This window comes from Micromesistius poutassou, assembly GCF_964030765.1.
Source record: "Micromesistius poutassou genome assembly, chromosome: 19".
Classification (NCBI taxonomy): domain Eukaryota; kingdom Metazoa; phylum Chordata; class Actinopteri; order Gadiformes; family Gadidae; genus Micromesistius; species Micromesistius poutassou.
Genome location: NC_140289.1, coordinates 11,308,844 through 11,331,530, shown reverse-complemented (window position 1 = coordinate 11,331,530; position 22,687 = coordinate 11,308,844). Strand labels below are relative to the sequence as shown.

The following is a 22,687-nucleotide window of genomic DNA, read 5'->3' as shown; positions in this document are numbered from 1 at the left end:
GCCGGCTGCCCTTCTACAGCCACGACCACGAGGCGCTGTTCTCCCTCATCCTGACCGAGGAGATCCGCCTCCCCTCCACACTGAGCCAGGCCGCCCGCGGCCTCCTGGCCGGCCTGCTGAGGAAGGACCCCAAGGCCCGGTAGGAGGGCCAGGTCCTAGCCAAACACGCAAAATATTGTTTTTTTGATTTTGCCTCACAGACTTAAATTGTTAGATTTGAGGCAAGCAGGAAAATACATCTTCTTCAGCTGCGCTCTGTGAAAGCAGTCCGGTTGCAGTTTTTGTGTGTGTCGCGCTACAAAAGAAGATGTGGAGAAATACGTGCTCCGTGTGCTTTGGGCTTGAAGCCGTCGACACCGTGTTGAGCTTTGTCGATGTTTGAGGGGTTCAACGCTGATAAGTGAATCAATAGACACAGCTCCTTGTCAGATAGAGCAAGCAAATGATCAATCACAATCACTTTGGACTAAAGGTTGGGTAATGGTTGTGATGGACGTTTGCTAGTGCTTAGATAACTCTATAGACTTAAATGATTGATCATTCATCAATAAATGATCATTGGTAAGAATAGTTGGTTGCTTGATGGTGACCCGGGGTGACCTTTGACCCTGCTCTGACCTCAGGCTGGGCGGTGGTCCGGGGGACGCCAAGGAGGTCATGAAGCACCAGTTCTTCACGGGGGTCCGGTGGGAGGAGGTCCTTCTCAAGAAGGTATGGAGAGAACATCCATCACAGCTCATCAAGAATGTCAGGGAAGGAACATCACACCTCATTTGCATAACCCCACCCTCTTCCACCAGCTGACTCCGCCCTTCAAGCCCCAGGTGACCTCAGAGATGGACACGCGCTACTTTGACGTGGAGTTTACCGGTCAGGCCATAACCATCACCCCACCCGGACACGGTACATACACACCCTCCCCTACTCTCCCTCTCCCTCTCTCTCCTTCTATCCCTCTCTCCTTCTCTCCCTCTCTCCTTCTCTTCGGCCCAATCCCATTTCTCTCCCCTTAACAAGAACACTTGCTTTGAGTGCCCTTAGCTGCAAGTCAGCTACTGAGCTGGCTAGCATTCAATGGATGATTTTAAGGGTAAATAGGCAGTCCCCCTTGCTCCCTTAAGTATTGGGACACCCTACCCCTTCGCGGGAACGCGCAAAATTTAGGGTTAGGGTTCAAATCTAGGGGAGGGGGGAGAATTGGGACAGGGCCTTCCTCTCTTCTTCTCCTCTCCTTCTCTGTCTCTCTCCCTCCCTCTCTCTCTCTCTTGACACTCTCGCTCTCTCTCTTTTGAATAGTGGAACATCTTGAGTCCACGTCGTCATGAGGACACACCACATCCGCCCACTTCCTCTCTCTAAAGGGGACGATAACCCCATTACCTACAGCTCCCCCAAGTGGTTGGTGCATAACACTACCGCTGTAATAGTATACACTGTATATCCCCAGGGAGTGTTGAGTGTGGTTCTCCGTTGTCCTTTCTTCCTATTGCTCAACTGGGGTGGCATGTGGCTCAGGAGGTTGAGCGGGTTGGCTAGTAACCGGAAGGTTGCTAGTTCGATCCCTGGCTCCTTCTTGCCGAGGTGTCCCTCAGCAAGACACTTAACCCTAACTGCTCCTGACCAGCTGGCGCCTTGCATGGCTGACTCCGCCGTCGGTGTGTGAATGCATGCATGAATGTGTGAATGTTAGGCAATATTGTGAAGCGCTTTGAGTGGCCACTGGTTAGAAAAGCGCTGTATGAAAGCAGTCCATTTACCATTTACCTGTAGCTGACCGACACATGGTCAGCATTGGCACTATGAAGCACTGAGTGTCCTGTTGGGGTTCACTGCTGCCGTCCACCAGACCAAGTGTTGGAGACGTTGGACGGAGACGACGGGCCCAGCTTCCCCCACTTCTCCTACACGGCCAGTGGGACGTCCTAGCGCCAACAGCACCCATCACGTGTGATGACGACACGTATCTGCGAGGTGATGACGTCACGTATCCGTGCCAAGGCTTGATGTGGTTGTAATCGTCGTGTGGTCCTACTGTACGTGTGGCGTGGTCGACTTTAGTTCAGGCAGTCCAGTTTGATATTGGTAATAAAATGTTTTTCATACTCAAATCAAGGTTGTTTCATGATTAAATTACATTTTGAATCATCAGGTTACGAATGGTGTTCCTATTTGAGGCACTCCACACACATGGTCTGCTATTAACGATTTTATCCTGGCTGGATTCAGGTACAGGTTAATCATATATGTACAAATATATAGCTGTCTTAGGGTACCGTAGTCAGGCGGTCAATCAAGGTTGAGCAGGCGTTGAAGTTGCATTTTCTGTTTATTTAAAAGGCTTTAGCATATCTCACAAACATTGTACACGAAGAAAAACATTATATCAATACAAACACGACTATGATACAGGCCTGTAACCCTGGGAAAAACACTGTCCTTCTCCTACCTCTTTGTCCAACCCTGACCTGAATAACATATCATAAAAGAAAAGATAAATACAAAGATAATAAACCCAATACATATCAAAGTCTGCAATGACCGGGTCGGCTTAGCCCAGGAGGTAGAGCAGGTTGACTTGTAACCGGAAGGTTGCTAGTTCGATCCCTGGCTCCTCCTAGTGTCGATGTGTCCCTGAGCAAGACACTTAACCCTGACTGCTCCTGACGAGCCGGCTGTCGCCTTGCATGGTTGACTCCGCCTTCAGTGTGTCTGTAAATGTCTGTAAGCGTCTGTAAAAGACCTACATATCACAGCCATAATTCAGAGAGGAAATACCCCTTTAATGCCATGGCCTAACCTGGCGCGATCCTGTGATATAAATACTGTAGCGCTAAGGCGGACTTGCCCTTTAACGCGGGGGAACTGTGGTGTGAGTGTAAACGACTGTTGACAGTTGGGACATTACTGATTACTGCTCGTGGTTGGATATGGATAATGAAAACCAGATGAACCGAAATGATCATTGCTGCCAATAGTCACAGTGTTCCCACTTGAACTGTATATTGTGTTCCAAATAAACAAGAGTTGAACGACCTTTGACGTGTCATTATTGAAGTGATTGACATTTTGAACGTACTTGCTGGTCCAGGGTGTAAATAGTGGACTCAGAACACAACTACATGCACAACACGCAATGTTTAATATGCCGTAGCGCTTATTCCTAACGCCATGTGAGTACTGATCAGTGGTCAACCTCAACAGAGGAAACGCTACACTAACACTAACATTTAACAATATACAGCAGTTCCAGGGAGGAAGTGGTTTAAGTGCAGCGATTGGTAGGGTTTGCTGTGTTTGTTGTCATGGTTAAATCCTGTTGATCCACTTGACAGGCACTCGGGAGAAGAACGCGATGTGATTGGCTGAGGGCTGCAGGGGGCGGGTGTCCTGTATGCTCTTTTTGATGATGCGGGCGTCGGCAGCCAAGAGGTTGTATTTGATTGACATGAGAGCAGCGACATGACTGCTCCTGCAGAGAGAAGAACGTATCGGTGGATCTTTAGACATACAGCGATAAAATCCTGAGTGGATTAAAATCAGCTGCATGGCATGTGAAGTATTTTCTCATACTTTTGCTTCTGAATAGTGTGCTGAAACTCAAGCTGAGAGACACACCTTATATCTCTCGCTCTCTTTCTCTAACTCCACCACCCCTCTCTCTCTCTCTCTCTCGCACGCTCTCTACCCATCTCTGTATCTGTCTCTCTCTCTCACACACACACTTGGAGAGACACGCCCCAGTTGACCTCACCTTGTTACCATGACAACCAGAGTCTGTTCATAATAGGACTATCACAAAGGATTATGAAGGGAAACGTCTCAGTTAACCACCGCCTAGTAATGAGTTATGTAAACATCATGCTCCATTTCTAAAGAGCAGTCGAGCATGTAAAAGCATGTACCAGACACAGTAAGGTGGTTGAAGTTCAGATATGGTTTTCACCATAGAGGCATTAGGTGTGAAGGTAAGGGTGTAGGGGTCAGAGTAAAGGTCAGGCGTTACCTGAGGTCAGAGGTTATCTGAGCTCAGGGCAGAGTGTTGCCAGGTTCAGAGGTTAGAGGGTAACCTAAGGTCAGAGGTTATCTGAGCTAAGGGCAGAGTGTTGCCAGGTTCAGAGGTTAGAGGTTACCTGAGGTCAGGGTAATGCATCGCCATGGTAGCCACCTCCAGCTGCAGACTCTCTCTTTCCTGAAGGCGGAGCACCTCTGCTATTCTGGAGAGGAGTGGGAGGAGTTCCGCCCTGGGGGAGCCCTAAGACACACAGCAGCACTGTAGCATTCATGTAGTACTGTACTGGTGTTGTTCCACTATAATACACTGGCCCGGCCCGCCACTGTTCAACTGGGCGTGGCAGCCCAAGGTGGTTGGGATTTGCATTTCCATTACCGCAGGGCCTCCGACTTTATGTTTGGGTTGTGTCAGAAGGACGGTGACACACACATTGATATCCGCTATGATGAATTCAGTTTGACATTCAATATTCCCCTTTTGGCTTCATGGTCTCAAAGGCTGATTGAGAACCGATTTATTTCAGATGAGTCCTGTTTATACATTGGACAATGTACACACATAGTTCCGCGATGATGTCCTTGATAATAGCAAAATAACACATTGAATATTGATGCGATCAGTGCTCTAAGAGTGTGAAATATTGTCGAATGTCCAGTCTTTAGGCCGAGACTTATCTGAAAGAAATCTGTCCTGTTTCAACAAGCTATTTAGTTTTGCAAGAGAATATCGTCAAACTAAATTCACTGCGGTGCGCTTCTATTAAACCTTCATTATCCTTTTTAATTAGGCTTACATAATTATAGGAACTAACGAATAATAAAGAATCACGCTGTTGACAACTTTAGCCATGAAGCATGAAGATGCGTCTCATACACGTGGACGCACAGTTTATTGTAGTTTTTGCTATATTCCTACAATTCTTCTACGTCTATATTCCTACATATATTCCTATGTCTATATTCCTACCTACCAATTTTAGAGTCAACTTCTCGCTCAAAACAGCCACGGGCTGAAGTCACTGCAGCCCAGTTGGAGGCGAGGGGGGGGGCTCACTGAGGTGCGACCTCGGAGATGGTCCATCGTGGGCGTGGTTCGGCACAGCAAAAAAATAGGTGCGGTACGGTGCGGTACGGCCAGAAGTGCTTTTGGAAAATACTCTATACTGCAGTCATAGTCGTCGTAGTGGTTGTAGTACGACCACTACAACTGCAGGAGTGAGCCGAGGATTCAGCCCTATGTGGCTGTGTGTGTGGTTGTGTGTGTCCCCCACCTCCTCGGTGAAGAAGTCATGTATCTTGTCGCCATGGTCACAGAGCAGCTTGGCCGCCTCCTCCTGCTCTTCGCTGCTCCTCATCATCACCTTCCCCTTCATCAGCCTCTTCACGTACTCCACCAGCACCTCCTCGTGGAGCTTTCCAAGGAGGACCTACCAACGAGGAGACGCACCCGCACACACCTGAGACGTCGATTTTCAACCTGTTGGGCTCATTAATAAACAGCCAGGTAGGCAAGGCAAGGCAACTTTATTTATATAGCACTAGTGCTTCACATATGAACATTGTCATACAATAAAAGAAAATAATAGATAAGTAAAAGTAAAATAGATAGAAAATAAAGGCAAAGTTTAAGAAAAATAATAATAAATAAATAACATTTTAGAAAGTGAGAAAATAAAGGCAAAGTTACTAATAAAATAAAAAATAGAAGCATTGTAGATTTAAGATTTAGCAGAAAGCTAAAGCAAACATAAAAGTCTTCAGTCTTGTTTTAAAAGCTGTCAGAGTTGGGGCAAGTCTTAAATCCTCAGGGAGTTTATTCCAGCTATTTGTTGCATAGTAACTAAATCCTGCTTCCCCATGTTTTGTGTTGACTCTGGGGATACTTAACAGATTGGTCTCAGAGAATCTTAGTGGCCTAGAAGGCTTATGTAGTGGAAGCATATCAGTTAACTATTTTGGCCCTAAACCATGTATGGATTTATAGGTTCGCAACATGATTTTAAAATCAATTCTCTGACATACAGGGAGCCAATGTAACGATTTAAGAATTGGTGTAATATGTTGACATTTTTTGGTCTTTGTTAGAACTCTAGCAGCAGCATTCTGAACAAGCTGTAGATAGGTAGACAGGTAGTCAGACCCTCTGAGAGAAAGACAGACAGACAGCCGGCCGGATGCCTGTCTTACCTTCAGGCAGGCCGGCTTCAGGTCAGTGTGGAGTTGGAGCTGTCTGTCCAGAGCCTCCAGCAGTCCGTCCAGAACACTCCCGGCCGTGGCCAGCCAGGGACCCGACCATAGGAGTCTGTACTGGGGCTGAGAGACAGACGGACAGGAAGTCAGACTGCTGAATAGATAGATAGATGAGAAACCTGGGCCAGGTTAAGAGGAAGAGAGGTAGGTAGGTGTGTAACCTTTATCTTCAGGTGTATGGGGCCGGTGAATAGAGGTAGGTAGGTAGGTGTGTAACCTTTATCTCCAGGTGTATGGGGCCGGTGAATAGAGGTAGGTAGGTAGGTAGGTGTGTAACCTTTGTCTCCAGGTGTATGGGGCCGGTGAATAGAGGTAGGTAGGTAGGTGTGTAACCTTTGTCTCCAGGTGTATGGGGCCGGTGAATAGAGGTAGGTAGGTAGGTGTGTAACCTTTATCTCCAGGTGTATGGGGCCGGTGAGGACGCTGTACCCCCAGTCCTCCAGGGCCTTCACGCTGCTCTGCAGCCCCGCCCCCTGGTCACCTGACAGGGCGTTGTCCTGCTTCTCCAAGAAGCTCCTATCAAGTGACAAACATCACATCACAACTTCCTTTCAGCCCGGTAGAGGAGGAGCAGGGAGGGAGAAGAGGGGGCAGGAGTAAGGAGGAGTCATGATCAGAAAGAGGAAGGGGGGGGAGGTGGAGGAGATTGGACGATGAGGAGAGGAAGATAGAGGAGTTAAGAAGAGGTAGGAGTGTTGGGATAAAGAGGAGTAGAAAAAAGTTGTACCTGACCTGAAGGAGTATGGAGGAGGAGGAGGAGGAGGAAGGAGAAGGAGGTGGAAGAGCAGGGAGAAGACAGGTGTAGGGAAAATAAGTAGGTGGAGCAGTGAGGAGTTGTACATGAACTTCAGGAGTAAGGAGGAGGAATGGGGAGGAGGAGTAATGGGGAGTAGGGAGGAGGAGCAGCAGGGAGGAGGAGGAGGAGCAGGGAGGAGTTGTACCTGAGCTGCTGGATACAGCCCAGGTTGGCCTTCACCACCGCAGGGCCGTTGTCATGGTTACGCCTGGTGAAGTCCTCTAAAGCCTTCCTGTAGCTGAATACACAGTAGAACTACACTAAAGCTCTGTATATGATAGGGTATATTGTGTACTATATAATAACTATCTATTTGATATTATAAATTATACAACAGTTAGATCCGACCATGCTTTGTGATTGGTCGAATTCCTAGCAAAACGATATACGAACATGTAAGTAAGCCGTGTACGTATCACTCTGCTATGTGTACATTGTCGCCCGTACCGGCAGCTGGTATAGGTATTGTGTAGTATATAGTATAGGTAGTGTATAGTCAAGTACACGGCAGATATGGTGTAGTACATCATGTAGCACAGGTACGGCACCTGGTCAAGAAGGACTGCAGCTGGGCTGTGATTCGCTGGGCTTTACTCGGGTCACTGAGGACCAACCGAGCCTCACACATAACACTCTCCACTATCTAGAGAGAGAGAGCAAGAGAGAGAGAGAGAGAGAGAGAGAGAGAGAGAGAGAGAGAGAGAGAGAGACAGAGAGACAGACAGACAGACATTCAACACATGCTACTAAAGAGAGATTGATAGATAAAGAGGAAAGATGGATTGCTTTGGCATTCTAAATATTTTCCATGCCATTCCATGCTCAAGCTGTTTTGAATTTCAAATTGAATTCACACTCACACTCAGGCTCACACACACACACACACACACACACACACACACACACACCCCTATAGCGATGGTACCTGTAGCGTGTCCACAGCTAGTGGGCTGAACCAGTAGAGGTCCATCTTCTCAGGTCCTCTCTGCCAGCTCTTCTGCTCACTGGCCAGGGCAGAACCAAGCCATGCCCCCACCTTACCCTGGGAGGCACACAGTGTTAGATTAGCATGCCAGCGGGCGGCAGGGGATGAAGCCTGCCAATGTGGGAGTGTCGTTGCAGCCTGCAACATTTGCCTAGCATGTAAGTAGGCTAAGCTAATGTTGACTCTAATCAATGTGGGTAGTTTAGCTAGCTCTACTGCTCCGTTTGGTTACTAAGCAGATGCATTCATCAAAAGAAAACACAACCCAACAGTGAATTCAGATAAAGGTAATTAGGGAGCAGGTATAGGGCTTAGGGGGCTTCTTGCTCAAGGATGCCTACAGGTAGACCGGGAGCGTGCCTATGTTCCCACAGCCCTATGTTCCCACAGCCCTAAGTTCCCACAGCCCTAAGTTCCCACAGCCCTATGTTCCCACATTTCTAAGATGTTTTTTCAAAATGAGGCCTTATGTTCTCACAGGAGCGTACTTATGTTCCTCGGGTCCTATGTTCCCCGGTCGCGACTGTGTTTTTCTTAGGCAGAATCCGGAAAAAGTCCCGCCTCAAGCGCTAGGATTGGACAGGCAGCCTGTCAGGCAAACTCACTGACTCCTAACCCTAACCCTAACCCTAACCATAACCCTAACCATAACCGTAACCATATCCAGTAACCCTAACCATAACCATAACCGTAACCCTAATATTCACGATTCTTCCAGATTCCGCCTACGAAAAACACATTCGCTCCCCGGTCACATTCAAAGCGGGGAACATAGGACCCGGGGAACATTGGGATGACCCCGTTCTCACAGCCCTATGTTCCCACATTTCACTGGCACCGTTGGATCCTGCCTCACTTGAGCCACAACATCTTGTCGGAATTGAGCTAGGGTTAGCCCTAACCCTAATCCTAACCCTTACCCTGTCTGCTATGCTTTTCACCAAATATTGTGGGAAAAAATGACTCATTTGTTTACTATTAAGTGTTTCCAAAAAATCTACTTAGAGGATAGAAACATAAGGAACACAAGACCTAATTTTGAAAGTGTCCTAGAAATGTGGGACCGTAGGCTTTCCTTTTGAGAAAAATATTAGAAATAAGAAAAATCTTAGAAATGTGGGAACATAGGGCTGAGGGAACATTCACTGACAAATTGTCAGTGAAAAAAAATCCTTTGAAATGTGGGAACATAGGGCTGAGGGAACATTCACTGACAAATTGTCAGTGAAAAAAAATCCTTTGAAATGTGGGAACATAGGGCTGACCCCGGTAGACCGCGGAAACTGGGGATTTAGGATAGGAAATTCTGTCATTATAAAAGAGGTTAACAAAATCTGTGAGATGGCTGTCCCCAGACGTCCCAAGTTGATGCCATGGCAGTGTTCCAGCTTCTAAAGAGAACTTCCCATTTGACTGTTACACAACCCACACTAAAGGGAACTTCCCATGTTGACGGTTACACTACCCACGCTACGAAACTACAGTGTTAACCTCTTTATGGGCGAGGTACTGGTCCTCCAACTGGTTCAGCTCCTCCTGAGGGACCAGAGCTCCCAGTTCAGCACTGGTGAAGACAGACTGCAGCTCCTCGTGCTTCAAGATCACCCTGGACCAAATAGAAGGACCACAATGCGGTTTACACTAATACACCCATCTTGTGTTTAAGGCCATCATTCCATTCATCAGCTGTCATGTCAACACCTTAGGTCGGTTCAGCGATTTGATGTATTCCCAGAGCGTAATGCAGTAATGATACCCAGAAAATGTATCAATATACTTTGTTGTCATGACAACACCTTAAACATAAAAACGTCATTGTGTATTCTTTCTGCACGTGAACCAAAAGATAAGAGCTTCACTTCATCTCCATTTTCAACATGAAACAGCTGGTTGACCAAAGGCATAACAAAAGGCATGTTCGGTGTTCACACTCTGTTCTCCCAGACGGCTTCAATATACTTTGTTGTCATGACAACACCTTAAACATAAAAACGTCATTGTGTATTCTTTCTGCACGTGAACCAAAAGATAAGAGCTTCACTTCATCTCCATTTTCAACATGAAACAGCTGGTTGACCAAAGGCATAACAAAAGGCATGTTCGGTGTTCACACTCTGTTCTCCCAGACGGCTTCAGGACTGAAAATGAGTAATAGAGCTGACTTATTTAGTTTGTGTTTGTGTCAAACAGCAGTACTTTGGTCAACCCAGCATTGATCTGAATCTTAGTACAAATTCACAGTGTGCATAGCAGCAAACAAACAAAAACAGATGATCTCAACCCTGTAACAGACAGTAGCTTTTGATCGGTCGACCTGAGGGGTCTAGAGCGGGGGTGGGGAACAGACAGTAGCATTAGATCAGCTGAGGGGTCTAGAGCTGGGGTGGGGAACAGACAGTAGCATTAGATCAGCTGAGGGGTCTAGAGCTGGGGTGGGGAACAGACAGTAGCATTAGATCAGTAAACAGAGGGGTTTAGAGCTGGGGAGAGGACATAAGAGATCAGCAATGTAGAGAATGTTGTACTGCAAGCCAATGGAGAGGCCAACCAATGAGAAATGTGCTTTCTGTTTGAAAGGCCGGTCATTGGCACTGCAGCCGACTGCGGCAGCTGGCCTGCAGCTTGTCAGCTGCAGGCCAGAAAGGGAAAAGTGCATCTTTCCAGTAAACAGGGTGCAGCAGCCATCAAGATGGGAGAAGACAAAAACAACTTCTTCAGGGGCATAGAAAGAGAGGCAGGGCTTGATTTTTTAAGATAGTTCTAAGCTGGACCTTACCTCTAAACACCTCACTCAGAGACTATTCATTGAATTCATTGTAAGCAAACTAACGTGTGCATATCAAAGTACTAATAGGGGGCGATTTAGTGGTCTCCACAGGTCTGCACATGTTCCCTTTCTGCTGCAATTAAAAAATAACTTATCTAGAAGGTTTCTCCAGAATAAAATGTGCACACACATTCTCTACTTATCATTATATTCGGGTCCACTATAACCCCCCTCCCACACTGTGGGGAAATGTTATACCCATATATTATATGAAATGCTGGATTTACTTGTCGCTACTGTCGCTATAGCTCAAGCTACTATTCACATGGCGCAGGTTTAAGCATAGCGGGGCCTTTAGGACCAGGACGAGACCTCGGCCAACAGGACTCACTTGGGGTAGTAGTCATTGACCCAGGAGAGCAGGTAGCTGCAGTCCTCCGCCCCCAGCGGGGTGCGGGCCAGCGCGGACAGCCGGCTGGCGAAACCGCGGTGGTACAGGCCGGCGTAGAGCTTGGGGACGCCCCACTCTGCGGGGTAGCAGAGGGACACCTTCCTGGCCACCACCAGCAGGTCCTCCTTCAGCCTCTTCCCCAGGCCGCACAGCTCCTTCTTGGCCTCGCTGGACAGGCTGTTCGCCACGCCGCTGTCCACCGGGGCGGCGCTGTTCAGCCGAGATTCCACCATGGCCGCCAGCAGCTCCCTGTGAGTCTTAAGACACTCTACCGGGCGCCAGACAGGAAGGTTCACCCCACCTCCTCCTCCTCCTCCTCCTCCTCCTCCTCCTCCACCGCCACCTCCGCCCACAGCACTACCACCACCACCACGCTCCTCTTTCTTCTGCTGCTCCTCCCAGCATTTGTCTTGCGCCTCCTGTTGCTGGATGACGCTCACTGCACTCTGCAGGAGGCTCAGGTCATCCGGGGAGGAGGGGGAGGAGGTGGAGGAGGAGGAGGAAGCGGAGGAGGAGGCGGAGGAGGAGGAGGAGGAGGAGGAGGAGGAGGAGTTGGAGCTAGGGGAGGGGAAGATGCTGTGGATGACCATCCACACGTGAAACATCAGAGCCTCCAGGTCCTTCTGTAGAGCATCTTCGTCATCTTCACCCTTCTCTTCCTCACCACCACCACCACTACCTCCATGAGAGCCTGGGGCCAGCTGGAGGGACCCGGGGTCTGGTTCTGCTAACCCCCGACGGAAGAGCTGGTCCTCGCGGTAGATCAGCACTCTGCTGGCCTCCGCTAGGGAATTCTGATCCAACAGCTCCCCGAAGGTCAAAGGTGTCTCTGGAGCGGTTACTATCAACGGGTTTGTGCATTCAGCACCAACAAAGATCCACACACATACAATACCTCCATTAAATGTGATGATTCAGAGATTGGATTAACCGACATTTAATGAAGAGCGATTTACTTGACACATTATTTTGGTTTCTATTAATATGATTATTATTATTTGTATTGTTAATTCATTAATTAATTAATTGTACCATTGATTAAATGTTTAGTGTGAGATAATCAAAACCTTATAGATTCTAACTGAGAGTATTTGCCTTAGGAAATTGTAAATCGGTGTCTTTAAAATGGGAATTGCCTTTCTAAAATTGGCGCTGAGGGTGGCTGTGGGTGGGTTGTTGCCTATCATGGGATAAGTAACAAGGGCAGGATTGTTTGGAGTCATAGGCCTTTCAAAAATGACGAAAGCGTTAATTTATTTGTTTATCTTACCGGGTAAAGAGTCGCTCTGCTCGGTGCTTCGTTTTGGTTTGAACTTCGGACGCGCCAACTGCGCTAACTGCGGGAGTTTGATGCGGTATTTCCTGCGGGGGGCTTTAGGCTTGTCCGGGGTCCCCTCCATCCTCGCCGCAGTTGTCTAGTGAACAGCAGGGCGGAAAGTACAACTAACTACTTTTACTCTGTCATCATTTTCCACTTCTTAATTTGGGTAACTTTTTACTAGCGGTTATAATTGAAGCCCAAAGCAAGTCAAGCAGACAGCTCTTCAGGCCACAAAAGCCTGACTTTCCAAAGCAAATATTGAACTGTTGATGTCGCAGTTATCTCACCCTTTAAATAATGTAGGCCTATTATAATGCTATTTCTTTACCGCAATTGCTCATTTATATAGCCTAATATACACACTTGAATAGATTCGTTTTTATTTTGATCATGACGACATAGGGAAACATGAGATCCCCTCTGGATTATTAATCCTTTAGCCAGACAATTAGGCTACACTTAGTTTAGCCCTAAGGATATAATCTGTCCATACAAAATACCAGGTCAGATAAGTGCGTTTTCTGTTTACATATAGGCCTATCTAGTCATATTTGTAGCTTATTTGTATTTATAGCTTATTTATAGCTTATTTGTAGCTTATTTGTATTTATATGCATTGCATATAGGTTTTTAACGAATTTGACTCAGGTGCGTATTTAATTTGAATAAAGGATAACACCACTGCAGTAGACGAGCGCCTATGGGACCACACGATCTATCACATTACATAACATTTATTAAGCACACGCTTTTGTCAAAAGGGACTGAAGTGATGAAACTAAACGATGAAGATGTAGCCCACCTCAAAAAGGAATTAAGGGAACCACCAATTCATAAAACAAGCAAGGCACATACCTGTAAGTCCTCCGATATAGAAACACGAGATCAAGATATCTAATATCTCGATTTTGTTGATGTTTTCAATCAATGATTGCTCACCTGAAGACAACCGCCTATAATGAAGCGCACAGTTGACCAATTTAACGGCGACATCCTACATGGATCCTTTTTTTACTTACTTTCACATTCGGTCCGTCGGTTATTTCTAGGTCTAACACTCAGTCGGGGGAGCTGTCCTCCCGGTGTAACGTTACAGGGAGGAGCGCAACCGGGGCACGTGTTCCCTGGCCATCGACAAATCTAGTTTTCCCCCTTAACCTTCACCTAATTTTTTTTGTCGTTGTATTTGTATGCTATATATGGTAGAGTGAGATAGACAGGAAGGTATGGGAGATAGAGGGAAAATAGATAGAGACTGAGCCTAATTAATGGTAGGCTACGCGCTCTACCCGGTGAGCGCCAGTCCCGCCCCTTAACCCTTCACTTCACTCACACCCTTCACTAGGTCTATTTGACCTATAATACGCAACGTAGTCGATGTTTAGTATAGCCTACATAAGCGTAACGCAACATCTCATTAACTCGTTGTTCAGCTGTAAGCGTAGCTCCTGTCGTCCCGGTCTGACGTCACACCGACGCACCCTCACATAGGCCTACCATTTATTTTTCTCCAGGCGATGGAGTCGCATGTAGTTTAGGTTTTTAGGCTATTTAAGCCTACTGATTGTGAGGGAACACAGTACTGGCTTGGATAACATCTGTCGATTCAACAAAGTGCTATTCAACCCATTCACATAACACAGGGCGTGGGAGACATTGTAAGTGGAGGGGACGTGTCCCCCTTTTCAAAATCTAAGTTTTGTCTTTTTCCAATCTCAAATTATGTTTCACATTGCCGGCCTGTAGATATATTTAACGTAGTCGGATCGGGGGGAATGTTGCCAGATTGGGACATATTTTCCGCCCAATCTGGCAACACTGGTCAGGGAGCTCATCTGTTTAACTGTAGCCTTGACTACAGCCAAGTCCGTGGTATGGGTTCACATGCTCAACCTAATTTGTTTGAGGAAGGAGATTGCATTTCATAAAATTGCTTATTGTTTGCTGGTTTCCGGATTGATCGAAAATTTAGTTAAAAAATACATAAATATTCAGCTTATGAAACTGAAATATGCAAACATTTGCTCGCTACAAGATCAGTGAAAATCAACCTGACTAACTATATGCCATCATAGCTGATGATCAGCCAGGATTGTGTATGAGCCATAGCTTCGGGTCCATAAGCGATTTAATGGTAGGCCTAACATTAATCAAAATGTTCACACAGAGATGAGCAGCCTTAAATATTTTAAGAGGAAGGGGACATCGGACCAGCGGGTCAAAGGCGGAGAAAGAAGAAAGGAGGACAAGGTTGTATTTGAATTCAGGTCCCCTTGCCAAAGTTCTAGACCAGTCTTTAGTAACAGCAGGATTCTGATACTAGAAGGTGATCGTAAAATTAAAGTGACGTAAAATGTGTCAGGCACCCAAAGTGGCCATAACAACGCACACACATCAGGCAAAGTGTATTGAAACAATTTTAGTATATGCTACACGTGAACCTCCTAAAATGCCGCAATTTGATTGGTTCGCTATCTCGGGATAGGCCTATTAGGCAATATCCCATGATTGAGATCTCAATCTCGGGATATTGTTTTCCGTAGGTCCTAATGGGGCGCGCGCGTGACGGTCGTCTCGTCACGCTAATAAAAACAAATAAATCCCGACAAAAAGTGTTGTCTTGTTTATTTTTGGAGTGTTCACGTGTTGTAGCCTATATACTAAAACAATTGTTCACCTCAGGCTCCGTGAATAGTGGGAATATCCCCCCCCCATCACTCCTATGCCGCCGCAGTAAGTGGGCCAAGGCCAAAAGCAGCAACGTGTGTACAGTTCTGGGCCCAGCAGGGCCTACCACATGCCACACTTTTGACAATGTTAGAACTCTTATACGACACGCATTATTAGTCCACACACACTCACAAAACACACACAGGCATCCACGGACACACAGAAACACAAACAAATATTATTTGTGCTAAATGGTACGTTTATTAGAAATAAGTGTTTTTTTACACTTAACATTTTTCGCTTTATTCAAAGCTATACAAAGCAGTAGTGGGGTAGGTTGTAACAACGTAACTTTGTATTCGAGATTACGTCACAGAATTGCATTGAGTTGCACACATCCAAGTGAGTTTAATTTGTAGACCAATATGGGCACCGTATTTCAAAGTTTGAGAGATCTAGCACAAGCAAGCACAAGCAAGTTAACTGATGCTCCGACAATAAGGGTTCTCACAATCCCATGGTCTTGCCTACATATATTTTTAAAATCGATTTAATGTTACAAATAAACACATGGTGAATTGATTAATGCATAATCAATATGCAATAGGGTTGTTATTGTTCTTGTTCATGCAGCTGCAGAAATCAGGGAACATTCAGCATTGTGTTGAAGGTTTGGGCTGCATGGGGCAACCCCGTTCAGAACAATAAGTGTAGACAGAGGGTCTGTTTAACATTCTCAGAGGAAGGGCACCAGCCTGAGAACCAGAAGCAAAGAGTATTGTGTGGTTCAGACATCCCTGGGAAGCAGTACACGTCCAGCAAGCCTATACAGTCATAGGTTCAAGTCATAGGCGTCGTCATGACGATTCCCTTGACACTTCTCTACTGGCAAGAACATTAACATGTATTGTAGCGCATGACGTACACCTTTATCTTAAGCAAATACCTGGAAATCGTATCAATATTTAGTATGTAAACAGTGAGTTCAGATACACGTAATTAATGAGCAGAGAGGGTGTGGCGGTGGTGGTAGGAAGTCCTAGTCTTACGTTCACTTGGAATCTGATTGAAACCCTCCGTTGCCCCAACAGCAGTACAAGGAAATGCAGACCAAGTATAAAGTTACTTTATCTTATGTGTTGTAGCCTCAAAGGGAGATAACGTTTGTTCCTTAAGTTGCATTTCCTTTGCTGGAAAGGATAGAGTAACTTTATCCTTGGTCACTAACTGACCAAGGATAACGTAGATAAAGAATACATTTAAAGAAATGTACAGAAGGTTGTTTCGGAACAGGGAAAGCAGGACCACCTGAAGGTCTTTGCCGCGTCCAATATGGGTTTTTAAAAATAAACCAATAATTCTTTATCTATAAATATCAGTAAGGGTGGTATAGTGGTGTTGTCAGAAGCATGGCAGCTGCAGTCTTGAATGTCAGAGAAAGGAAACTAGTCACAGCACGCTCAACCACCTCTGCACTCTGCAGAGCGGAAACTTTCAGTTAATTTGCCCTGAGCTGAACACCGACTTGGGAACAATGGAGTTGATTTTTTGGCCCAGTTTGAGGATGGCAGCTATAATCCCTACAGTGTTCCCATATTCCCTGTAGTGTTGTGCATGTTGTTGTTGCAATTTCTTTATGAGATCTTGCATCGAGGACAGATGAGACTTCTACAAAAACATTAGCACTTTCCACACAAAGAGTGTACCCTTTGAGAACCAATTCCCTAACACACATTTGGATATCCCAGGAAGTCATTTAAGGTCCTTTCCCCAGGCCAGAGAACGTTTGTGGGCCTGGTACTGGCGTGATTGTGTGTGTTAGGGTGAGTTACTAGCACCTCACCCTTGTTTCAGTGCTGGGGTGACGGTCAGGGGGATGGGTCAACTGTGACCTTGTAGGGTTGGGTCATTTGTGACCGTGTAGTCAGCGGTGGTGTTCGTCTGCAGCGGCTGGTGTGGATCCAGGCAGCCCTCTCAGCAGTGGCGGCGCTAGGGTGGTGCTATTGTAATCAGAAATTACAATAGCACCACCATAGCACCACCAAGAAATGAACTATCGTCTGCTTTCCCAGTACAGTTTTCAACACCCCCGCCCCCCCCCCCCCGCAACCCTGTGCCACCCCCACCCCCCCACCCCCCGTCAACAATCCTGTACGCCCACAGACAGTTTGATTGGTTTGGTCCGCACCAGGCCAAAAAATGATACAATGTAGCAAACAGACGTCGGTTCGGTTCGGTTTCACATATGCATATTTCTAAACAAACCAAAATAGACCAAGCGAACCAAAATAGACCGTGAAGTCAGTTTTTTTGCCTTAAGACGGCATTGTTCAGCTGACCGCAGATAACCTTTCTCCCTTAGCTGCTTGCTGAATTTAGGGAGATGGAGCGGATCGAGACCACCTCTTCAGGGAGGTCTCGGACGGCTGATTTGGTGCGCACCAAAATGCTCCGGTTGCATTCACACCAATGCAAACGTACCGAACCAAGGAACCAAACTCATTTAGTGCGCATTTAGTGTGCATTTAGTGCGCACTAGTGCGTCTGCTGCTGGTGTCAGTCTGGGTCAGTATTGGCTTGCTGGATCCACCGATATGCAAAAAAACATGTTTGCTAGGTCGACCACTGAAAACCCTTTACTATTCCCGGGTAACTGTGGTAATAGTGTGTGTTGATCAGGAACAATTGGCGTTCTAGGATGCAATGCATCGTCACGCACTGAAGTGACGATTCACTCTGTTGCCCCTCGTTTGACGTGTTCGGCAAAGAAGTTGCATGGAAACACACCGCGAAGACTACTGCCAACTACACAGTAGCGCGTACGTTTGTGCGAGATGCAGGCACTAGTCTCGTGGGGCTAGTCCGCCCCTCGCACACACCGCACCGATTCGCTGGTTGTGTGCTAGCAAAAAAACAATCAGAGGCTCTATTCCCCAGACGCCAACGCTCTCAGACTCTGCATGTTGTATCGGACGAGACACCGTCCGTGCGGTTCCAAACGCTTCCAACACAGCTGAACACACTGAACAGATTTGTTCCCGAACTCATCCGAGTCTCCCCTAATGTTTCAGACGGCCAGCGGTTGGGCCAGTGTGTTCCACGCTTAAGGGTTCTGTTGGCGGTGGAAACGCTTGCCAGATTTAGCGTAACCGAGCTGTCCTGCTACGAGCCGCACCAAGCCGCACTGCACCGAACCGAAGCTGCTGGATGTCTGTCGACGTTGGCTTGAACCCCAGTTTCTGGTCGACTGGGAGGGGTATGGGCCAGAGGAATGGAACTGGGTTTGTACTCACCACATCCTGGGGAAGACAATTATGGGGACTTCCTGGGGAAGAGTGATTTCCGCCGTCTATGTCCTTATCACCCTGATTTGACGCCTTAAATGATTGATTGATTGTAGGGAACATAACATTTTCTGGGGCTGGCTGGCTATGAATTAGTTAATTTGGTCTAACAAGAAATATTAGGAAATATAAACATTGATTTAAATGAATAATACCTAATGTTAAATAAAAGCAATATAAGCAACTTAAGCCTCAGCAGCAGAGGTGAGGGAGGGGTCCAGTCCAGCCATTGTATGAGGGTGGCAGCTCCTCTGGGCCACCCCTTGGGGGCGCCACTGCTGCATTGGTATGATATTGAGTATGGTTGATGGAATCAACAAAAACTATAGGAACTCCTAAACCAAAGGCTTGAATCTTTCCTCTAGTTGTATACTTTAATTTCACACATCATCACACATTTATCACACATCAACCGTTCATTATGTACATTACTCGCCAGTTGGGGGTTACGGAATACATTCAGAAAAGCACCAAAGGAAGAAAAACATTTGTATAAATGGTTAAGCGTCATTTAATTTCCTTCGCCACTAGATGGCGGCAATGTTTGGTCTGTGTTTTTTTAGCAAAATTGTAAGACAACTGTCTTTTTTTTTAGTATGGCAGCTCTCTCTCTCTCCTCTTACCTCATCCTAAATATAATACAGTTAACACTATAGACATCAATATAATACAGGCGAACACTCCTCACCCTATCTATTTACTCAGACTTCCTGGCTGGGATTAATACAACACAACCCTTATATAATACTGCAGACCCCACCCTAATGTATATATATGTATATTACCATATCACCCAACAGCAACACACACCCACACACTCTTTTCAATCCTGACATAGTGTGGGCATGTCAATGCAGATCATGTGTTCACAAACCCTCCTCCCCTTCCACCTACTCCTTCACAACCTCCCCCTCCTCCACCTCACTCTCCACCTCCCTACCAACACCTCCTCCTCCTCACTCTCTACCTACCAACACCTCCTCCTCCTCTTCAACCAGCACCTGCACCTCCTCCTCCTCATTCTCCACCTACCAACATCTCCTCCTCCTCTTCAACCAGCACCTGCACCTCCTCCTCCTCATTCTCCACCTACCAACACCACCTCCTCCTCTTCAACCACCACCTTCCCCTCCTCCTCCTCACTCTCCACCTCCCTACCAACACCTCCTCCTCCTCTTCAACCACCACCTTCCCCTCCTCCTCCTCACTCTCCACCTCCCTCTCGACCTCTTCTCCTCCTCCGCCCCCTACTTATCCTTGTCCCGTTCACCTCGTCCTCCACCACCTCCTCTACCTCCCTATCTACACCTTTTTGTAGAGGAGCCAAGTCAGCTTGGCATCATATTGCACACACACACGCACGCACACACACACACACACACACACACAGACACACACACACACACACACACACACACACACACACACACACACACACACACACACACACACACACACACACACACACACCTCTTGTTATGTCTGACTTTTGTCAACTAAACATGTTCTTCATATTTCTGCTGCACCACAACAAACCAAGCCCTCCCAAACCCAACCCTGCTTGCTTCACCCACAGGCTCCACCCACCGCATGAACTAATCCGACAGAGAGAGAAGTTGTGGCAACAATTATAAAGAATATATTCTAAGAATTGCAGTCCTTTTTATTTGTTTGATTACAAATCAAAGTTCACACATTATTTCCATGGCAAATTAGAACAATAAATGTTTTTTTGATTTGATAATTTCAATAATATTAATGGTTTGAATTGAATTGGGGGGGGGGGGGTGGTACATGACGGTGTGTTGTTGTGTGTCTCTCGTTATACTGCAATGGAGACGGATGACAAAAGATTTCTTCACGGATCCGCTGATTATACTGGTGGTGAGGTCAACGCCACCCTGTTCCTAGTGCCTGTCAATCACGCCATGACGTCCTATATCCCTGGCGTTTCCGGTGTGGGGAGGCGGGACCTCACTCCCTGGCCAACCCTCTCATTCCAGAGCCAGGGAGAGACAGGCGTGTCAGGTTAGTTGGAGCTAGTGCTAATTACTATTCCTTCAGTGATTGGTATTTCAAAGTAAAAGTTCAGTTCAGGTTTTCGCCCTTATTTTTGTAGAAGCAGTGAAAGCTGATTTGTTTCAACAATTCAACATTTATAGAAAACCATTATGTAACAATTATTAACAATTGTAACAATTATTCTAATCTAGTGTGGAGGGCTGCTCAGGTTGTGTTTTTTGGTCTCAAACTGAATCTGAAAAAAGTGTACATAGGAAGATATCGTTGTTGTCTAATGTGATGGATGCTGCTTTTTTATAACATATAAAGCTGACACAAAAGTGAATTTACAATAAGTGCATTCAACCATGAAGATACAACCCAGAAATGCAAGAATCCTCGGAGTACATTGCAAAGTTATATATTAATTTCTCATGGGCCAAGATGGAAGATTGCATGAGTTTTCAGTTTATTACATAAAATGTGTGTAGGATTAATGTTTTCCTGATGTCAGTGGGGATCACGTCCGACCATCGTGGGAGGATGGTGGGCAAAAAATCAAGAGACTTTAAACTTTTGAATATCCCTTCAGTGATAAAGTAAGGAAATAATATCTCCCCAAACGTGTTGAATAAATTGGCATAGGTTGGAGACCTTGTTACTGATCTGGTTTATATATCAGTTATATATTATAAATAAAACCAAAAAGTATATCATGTGAATCATGTTAAAAGTGCTGTACACCTCATATATGACAAGGAGATCATCTTGGTGTAGAATCATATTATATATATATATATATATATATATATATATATATATATATATAAGCTTTTACTCTTGAACATTTAGATAGATGGAACGATTTTAGATAGCAAACTAACATTATTTTTTATTACTGCCCTGACAACTAGGAAAATACTTTGGACTTTTAATTTTGGAAACTAGACCGGAAGTCATCCTTTACGGCGGACGCTTGCGGTAGTCGGAGCTCGCTGGGGAGAACCTCAGCCATATTCCGCTGCCTGCCGAGCCACACCGGCAACCGATGTGGAAGCCATCAAAAAGGGCCACATTTCCAGAAATACATGACCGTTCAGATTTAGTGTGGATGTACTCCTCCGATTCCACGAGGTGACGACACGTTGTGGAAATGCTCCCGAGCTGATAAGAGGAGGAACGGACGGTCGCCGAGCAGCCCAGTGGAGACTCGACGGCGGACTCGCCTGACATCCCGTATTCCCTAAACGGAAAGTACAGATTTACCGGGATTAAAGCAAATGTTAGATTCCTAAAGCCTCGAGGCTGGATAACTCCGAACGGTGGCGACGCAGAGACCCGACTACTAGGCGGATTCAGAGGCGCTCGACATCATGCCGGGATTATGTTTTAAGGTGACCACCAGCTAGCCGTGCTGCTAGCTATTATAGCAAGTTGGGAGTCGGATCCCGAGCCGACCTCCACAACTAGTTGAGGCAGCGTTCAGGGGAAAAAAAGGGGCTGGGTTCTTGACATTCTCCGGTCCCTGAGTCGGGAAGGGGGTTTCGCTGCGAGAAGAAGGGAGTGGTTGTCAGCCGAGACAAGTGAGAAATTGCCCGAAAATGTCAGCCAAGGTGCGCCTGAAGAAGCTGGAGCAGCTGCTCCTGGACGGACCTCGGCACAACGGGACGTGTCTGAGCGTGGAGACCCTCCTGGACGTCCTCGTCTGCCTCTACAACGAGTGCTGCAACTCGCCCCTTAAGAGGGAGAAACACGTGACGGACTTTCTGGACTGGGGTAAGTTGTTGGCCTTAAATGGCTGATAAGCAGCCATGGCGTTAATACTCCCAAAACCCCGGGATGGTGGAGTTATCCTGTGCCCAAAGCCTTGTGTCTACAGCCAGATACATAAGATGCTTGTGCGCACGGAAGCCGCAGCAAACACACAGATTAACCCCATGTCCACTAGTCTAGAGATTATACCCCTTGTAATACATATCTGCTATTCGGATCAGGCCGCTATGGGCCATAAAAGTCGATGCCATCGTAATTGTGTCACGGCGTCCTACTTCCGGTTCCCGGATGACTACACTGCCCTGACCACCAGTGCTC

The 22,687-nt window shown here is 46.4% G+C and overlaps 3 protein-coding genes across 6 annotated transcripts in view; 2 read left to right on the top strand and 1 right to left on the bottom strand.

Annotated features, from left to right (window-relative positions):
• The window catches only part of LOC311364318 (RAC-alpha serine/threonine-protein kinase-like), a gene marked incomplete at its 5' end in the record, with an annotated part of 4,471 nt that extends 2,305 nt beyond the window's left edge, over nt 1-2,166 (top strand). The window contains 4 exons of the mRNA XM_084484301.1: nt 1-139; nt 624-711; nt 801-903; nt 1,847-2,166. The exon at nt 1-139 is cut by the window's left edge and continues 76 nt beyond it. Of these exons, the coding sequence (XP_084340427.1) occupies nt 1-139; nt 624-711; nt 801-903; nt 1,847-1,926 (410 nt within the window). The 3' untranslated portion in view covers nt 1,927-2,166. The remainder of the gene's footprint in view (nt 140-623; nt 712-800; nt 904-1,846) is intronic.
• A 147-nt stretch (nt 2,167-2,313) lies between these two features.
• Nucleotides 2,314-13,768, bottom strand: tnfaip2a (tumor necrosis factor, alpha-induced protein 2a; the record flags this gene model as incomplete). 4 transcript variants are annotated; one of them, XM_084483500.1, is made up of 12 exons in its annotated part: nt 2,314-3,469; nt 4,131-4,252; nt 5,283-5,438; nt 6,199-6,324; nt 6,651-6,777; nt 7,203-7,295; nt 7,606-7,700; nt 7,983-8,099; nt 9,534-9,648; nt 11,201-12,101; nt 12,531-12,675; nt 13,601-13,768. In XM_084483500.1, the coding sequence occupies 11 exons, from the start codon at nt 12,658-12,660 to the stop codon at nt 3,307-3,309; spliced, it is 2,145 nt and encodes a 714-aa protein (XP_084339626.1). In that variant the 3' UTR covers nt 2,314-3,306. The 4 variants fall into 4 exon arrangements, with proteins under 4 accessions (XP_084339626.1, XP_084339625.1, XP_084339624.1 ...); XM_084483499.1 differs by lacking the exon at nt 13,601-13,768 and adding an exon at nt 13,437-13,584; XM_084483498.1 differs by lacking the exon at nt 13,601-13,768 and adding an exon at nt 13,521-13,574.
• A 6,644-nt stretch (nt 13,769-20,412) lies between these two features.
• The window catches only part of cdc42bpb (CDC42 binding protein kinase beta (DMPK-like)), a 38,055-nt gene continuing 35,780 nt past the window's right edge, over nt 20,413-22,687 (top strand). The window contains exons 1-2 of the mRNA XM_084483493.1: nt 20,413-20,623; nt 21,511-22,372. Coding sequence (XP_084339619.1) covers nt 22,198-22,372 — 175 coding nt within the window. The 5' untranslated portion in view covers nt 20,413-20,623; nt 21,511-22,197. The remainder of the gene's footprint in view (nt 20,624-21,510; nt 22,373-22,687) is intronic.